Genomic DNA, 5,428 nt, shown 5'->3' on the forward strand with positions numbered 1-5,428 from the left:
CCCTGCAGAGATCTGAGGAGCAGTTAACCACAGCCCTCATAAATCCACTGGAGATTAAAATTACAACACAAAGAGAGCGGAAGGTGAGGGACAACGAGCCAAAATGTATGCCAAACAAAAAAGCAAACTGTTAAATGATTGAACTGGTTAAAACTTTAAGGCATTTCAGGAATGGTGGTGACAGGTACTGTACGTTCACGCGACTTGAAATACGAAAACATCTGGAACATTCAGTTGCTGGTTTCTTACTGTCTCTAAGAACCAGACACTTTTAAGGAAGGAGAATACGGAAACAGTAACTAAGTCACAAAGTAACAAACCACTAACTACCCTTTAACATGCATAAAAAGGTTAGTCCTTTTGCAGAAGATTTTCAGTCACTACTTGCAATTTTTATACATATAAAAAAACACTTTGCACATCTACAATGTGAAACAAGTGCGTCGGAGGGGCACAAGCGGGGCAAATTTGATTGGCTGGAGATGGTTTGGTACCGAAACGTTGCCTTCTATTAAACTTTATATGACAGTGTACGGGAGTTTCTTCGCGAATATAAAAGAAAAATCATAGAAAGGGAAACATTACCACAACATTTTGCCCATCACCAATCCACACACCCCGTCACCAATCCATATACATGAAAAAAACTTACAAACACAATAACCGCAGGCATTGTGTGGGTGCTTGCTGTGGACTGCTGGCCCAGGCACGTCTAAGCCCAGACATGATCGTAGAAATTATTCCAATGTGCCCATGTCACCAGTCGTTGCCAGTCTATTGTCGCAACGTTCCTCTCCCCTGCGAGGCTGCCTGTCAGATAATGCACAGGGTGGAGTTTTAATGTAAAATTGCGTTGGTTGTTTAAAAAGACAATGCGGTAAAACCAGTTATGAGTGAGATGTCTGGAAAATGGGTTAACCGCCAAAGGTTTCTTAGTTATGTGACAATTACAGTCATTGCAAATACCTTTTTGTATTCCCTTCTAGAATAAAGTTGAACTGCACATTTGTTTTACTTTCTCTTGTGCACATGTACATTACATTTTAGCCGTACGCCACATTAGCAGCTGTGAAGAGTGTCACACTTGGCTTAAAACTGTGGTTTAAAAAAAAAAAGTGAACTTGCAACTTCGCATTATGCTTTTTTTGTGTTGTTGTTACGGATTACTGCAATGAATTGTGCATTATAATTAAATGTGTTCTAAATAATTCTCTTGTTGTATTTCATGTTATGTGTATTTGTACAGAACTCTAACTAACTGTGGTTTTGACAGGTCCTGATCTCAGTATCACACTTAGAGAAAAGTTGAACTGCTAATGCTGACACAAAGTCACAACAATGCCATCAGGAAACACACATATTTTTTTCTTTTTTATCTTTTCTACATTCATTTTAATCAAAATTCCTTTCTGCTGTAAAACGCACTTTGGGACAAAGTTGTCTGTTAAAAATCTGGCACCAGTGTCGACTGGAATGTGTTCAGGTCTGGAATGCATTGAAGTAAGGGAAGAGGAAATGTTCAAAAAGTACTTGTTTGTGCATTTTATCTCAGGCCAGCTTGAGTTCCTGTGTTTATACAAGTGAAAGTTTGAATTTAAAGACAGTCTGATATCAGATGAGGCAGAGAGCAAAGCGATAGCTGCTCTCCCTGACAACACTTTTAGTTATCTTATCAGCATGATCTTACTTGTAGATTTCACACTCCTCCTACACAAAACTCCCCCCTCTTTCTTTCTTTCTCTACCCTTGACTCTACCGCTGCGGGACATTTTAGGACAGCACATGCACCCCTGGAGAGTTCAGAAAAGCCCAGAATGCTGGTTGGCAAACGTAGCCAAAACATTTGGTTTGGAGACACAGAGGCCAATCAGAGCGATAAAAAACAACCACAAGAGAGCATACGTGCAGGGAGGAGTTATCCCAGTTAACTGCTCCTAATTTCATCAGTCTGACTATGTGTGTGTGTGTGTGTGTGTGTGTGTGGACTGCCACTGCTGACCTGTTGAACCCTTTTCACACTGAACTGAATCTGGGGCTGGCAGACACAAGGGGATCTGTCTGTTGTCATGGCCACAGAATTTACCTCTTTTTTTATTTTTTAAAAGGAGTAAAAATTGTACATACAGTACTTTGTTTTCTTTTTACTTGCTTAGTACCAATCCAACACATAATAAGCATCTCGTGTGCATCTCCTACCCATTCTTCTCATCCCTGTCTAAAACTGCATGCATGTTTTGAGCTGTGAATATCAAATAAGGACATCATTTACAATAAATGCCTAATCAGCCTCTTCATGCAACAGGAAACTTTTGGAGGTATAAAATCTGGGTAAAAATAGTTAAAAAACCATGATATTTTTATCCCAAATTGGTAAAAACAACCAACAGACAATACAAGCACTCCTTTTCTCAAAACCTCTCTATCATTACATTTTATTTTAAAAAGCCACATAAGTACATTTGACGCCAAGTTTCAGAACTATATAGTTTTCAATATACAGTATATACAGTGTATACATGTAACTTGATTTAACTGAGCACCACCAGTCACCACTGAAACCAGCTAGTTAAGCAGAACTTTAACGCTGTGCTGCGTTTGGTGGAAGAACGAGGGTGCGGAAACCTGTGTCTATTTCCGTGCTGCCATCTATTGTCTGATCAGGAAGAATCATACAGTTGGCTCGCTACGATCGGCCCAGACTTAGCACACTATTGAAAAACAAGTTATTAGCACATCAGCTAAGGCGTAAAGCGTGTTTTCCAAGTGCACTATTTCCATTATATGACCAGTTTAGCATTGTAAAGTTTATTTTATTAATTTGTAAAGCTTTGGAGTATAACACGTTCATACTGAGGGCATGTTGATATGTATTTGCTACGTTTGTGCAGAGTTGCACAACTTACCTCAGGCATTTCTCTCATAAACTCATAGACTCATAAACTCGCACTAAACCTACTCTGCTAGATATATGTCAGGTGGAATCACACACACTATCCAGACCCTGTTACACAAACATAACTGTGTCAGTACACAAACAGGACTGAGATCCAATATTCAGCCCTGGATACAGAAAAAAGGGTACAATTACACAATGTTTGCACACACACAGACGTAGACACACTTCAACACACACATTCTCACATTTGGTGGTTTGTGGCTTTAATATTTCTTGCCACGTCAGCTAAACTTTTTCATAGGTGGGATGATAAATGGTACAATCCCTCTCCAAAGTGCTTAAAGGCCTTTGTTTTATTGGAACTGTAGGCCGAAAAGCTCTGCTCAGTGTGTGTGTTTGTGAGTGGGACGAGGCTCCATGTGAAGCTAAATCCCCTTTTTTCCTCTTTCAGCACTCACAAACCCTTTCCCCATGTGGAAAGGGTTTGATATCATCTCAGCTGAACTACAAAGTGTCCCGGGTTTATTCAGCACCACCCACAGCCTCTGACCAGTCTGTTGACCTCACCTAACAAGCACCCTGGGGGGACAGCGAAACAAAACAAAGCACACTGGGAGCAGCAGTAGGCGAGACCAACTTCCAACCACAGAATCACAAGTATGGCACAATCAACATCAATCAAAAGTGTCTACAAGACAACTCCAACTCGAAAAAGAGCCACACACTCCTACACTGTGTCCTTCCTCTTCCACAGTTTTACTTTACTTTGCCACTTTTAGTTTACAGGGAACAGAGCATGCCATGACCATGGGGACATTTGAAATACAAATCCAGTATCGTAATGGGTTTTGCTGTCAAAAAAGACAATAGAAGAGTGTCAGAAGTATCTGGTAGCATAAGGGATGAGACATGGGTTGACATGGGCACAAAAGGTGCATATACATTCACATCCAGGGCCCATTATCTCATATCCCTTTACCTGCTCAGGGTCAGAAACAGAAAAGCAAGCTCTGTAACCGTAAACCCACAGTATACAAGGTGTCGAGTTGAGGCAGATGAGTGCTATTGTGGAAGCACCTCAGTATGTGTTCATCGTGTGTGTAGGTACTGCAACCAGACCACGACTATGAGCTGAAAAGTCGCATTTCCATCAAACGGAGTTGATAAGGAAATTGGACAGAAAACAAATGAATGGCAATTTATGAAGTAAAGTCTTCTCTCCATTTTTTTTTTGCCTAACAACGCCAAAAATAAAATGCCTACCACAGCTTTGAAATGACTATATCTTTAGGTCAGTCAAAATAACACATGTATGACATTTGTCATTATTTTTGACATCTTTTATGACAAAATGATAAATACATGAATTAAAGAAAAGGACTACTCCAGAACCCAATTGATCATCAGCTGCAGCCACGAGTATTTCATTTAACACGGGCTAAAAGCTAAAAAAAAAAGAAAGAAGGTCACATTCATACAGACTTTAATTTCTTGATATTGAAAAGTGCAATTCCTTATTTGACAAACAAGCACTGGCATTAAGTTAAAACTGAATATGAGATTTTTTTATTTTTAGTCTTGAGCAAGTTAACTTCGTACCAACATGGATGACTTTCAGAAGGAAACCCTTCAGCCATAAAGTTTTATTGGGCGGATCCTTCCATTTTCAGAGTATAAAAGTAAATCCCTCACCATCTAGCAATGACTGCAGTTTCTCCTCTTGTTCCTGCTTTTAATGCCTGCTCAACCACAGGGACTGTCTTCTATGTAGTCCCTCGATTTGCAAACAAGCATGTTTCAGTGGAAAGGTTGTGAGAAGATGATACTTTACCCAAGCAGTCACTAGCACCTATCTCTCACTATCTTTGAATAAATTCGTTGCATTTCATAATTTACATTTCCCCCTTTTTTCCCATTAAATGCGTCAAATTCCAAATTTGCGTGAATGCGTGGATATACACATTATGATGTAACCGTAGCACCATTGAAAATTGTTCCTGATCCTTAGTTACTTGGCAATCAAGCAAAAACAGATCTTGTGGCATTATTTTATATATTATCCCTGGTACTATATTTGTGTCACTTTGTCACTTTCACTTTATTTGGACATAGATTTATGCTGGAGAAATTATTTAAAAAAAATAATGCATATGGCTTATTGAGCCCATATGCTTCATCTCATTGGCACTCTAAATGTCTGAGCCTAATGTTTAATATTTTTTGAAGTGCAATTTGGTTTACATCCATTTTATTTATTGTTTTGGTTGTGTGTGGTTTTTAATTTCCATTTAATTTATTGTTTTTGGTTTTTATTCAAGTGCATTTTTTGTTAACAGAGACTGAGGGTCCACAACGATATTATCGTTTATTGCAATCATTTCTTTTTTTTCTTTTTTTTTAAGATTATTTTTTGGGCATTTTAGGCCTTTAATTTGACAGGACAGTTGGAGATATGAAAGGGGAGAGAGAGGGGGAGTGAGATGCAGCAAAGGGCCGCAGGCCGGATTCGAACCCGGGCCGGCTGCGTCGAGG

General features: G+C 39.3%; 1 protein-coding gene across 4 annotated transcripts in view; it reads right to left on the minus strand.

Moving 5' to 3' along the window:
* Positions 1 to 5,428, minus strand: part of mgat3b (beta-1,4-mannosyl-glycoprotein 4-beta-N-acetylglucosaminyltransferase b) — a 75,848-nt gene that overhangs the window by 12,804 nt on the left and 57,616 nt on the right. For 2 of the 4 annotated variants that reach the window (XM_032534397.1, XM_032534387.1), the window contains exon 2: positions 653 to 810. The exons of the other annotated variants lie outside the window; for them this stretch is intronic. In XM_032534397.1, coding sequence (XP_032390288.1) covers positions 653 to 726 — 74 coding nt within the window. In that variant the 5' untranslated portion in view covers positions 727 to 810. The remainder of the gene's footprint in view (positions 1 to 652; positions 811 to 5,428) is intronic. 4 annotated transcript variants of the gene reach the window in all.

This window comes from Etheostoma spectabile, chromosome 2 (assembly GCF_008692095.1).
Source record: "Etheostoma spectabile isolate EspeVRDwgs_2016 chromosome 2, UIUC_Espe_1.0, whole genome shotgun sequence".
NCBI classification, from domain to species: domain Eukaryota; kingdom Metazoa; phylum Chordata; class Actinopteri; order Perciformes; family Percidae; genus Etheostoma; species Etheostoma spectabile.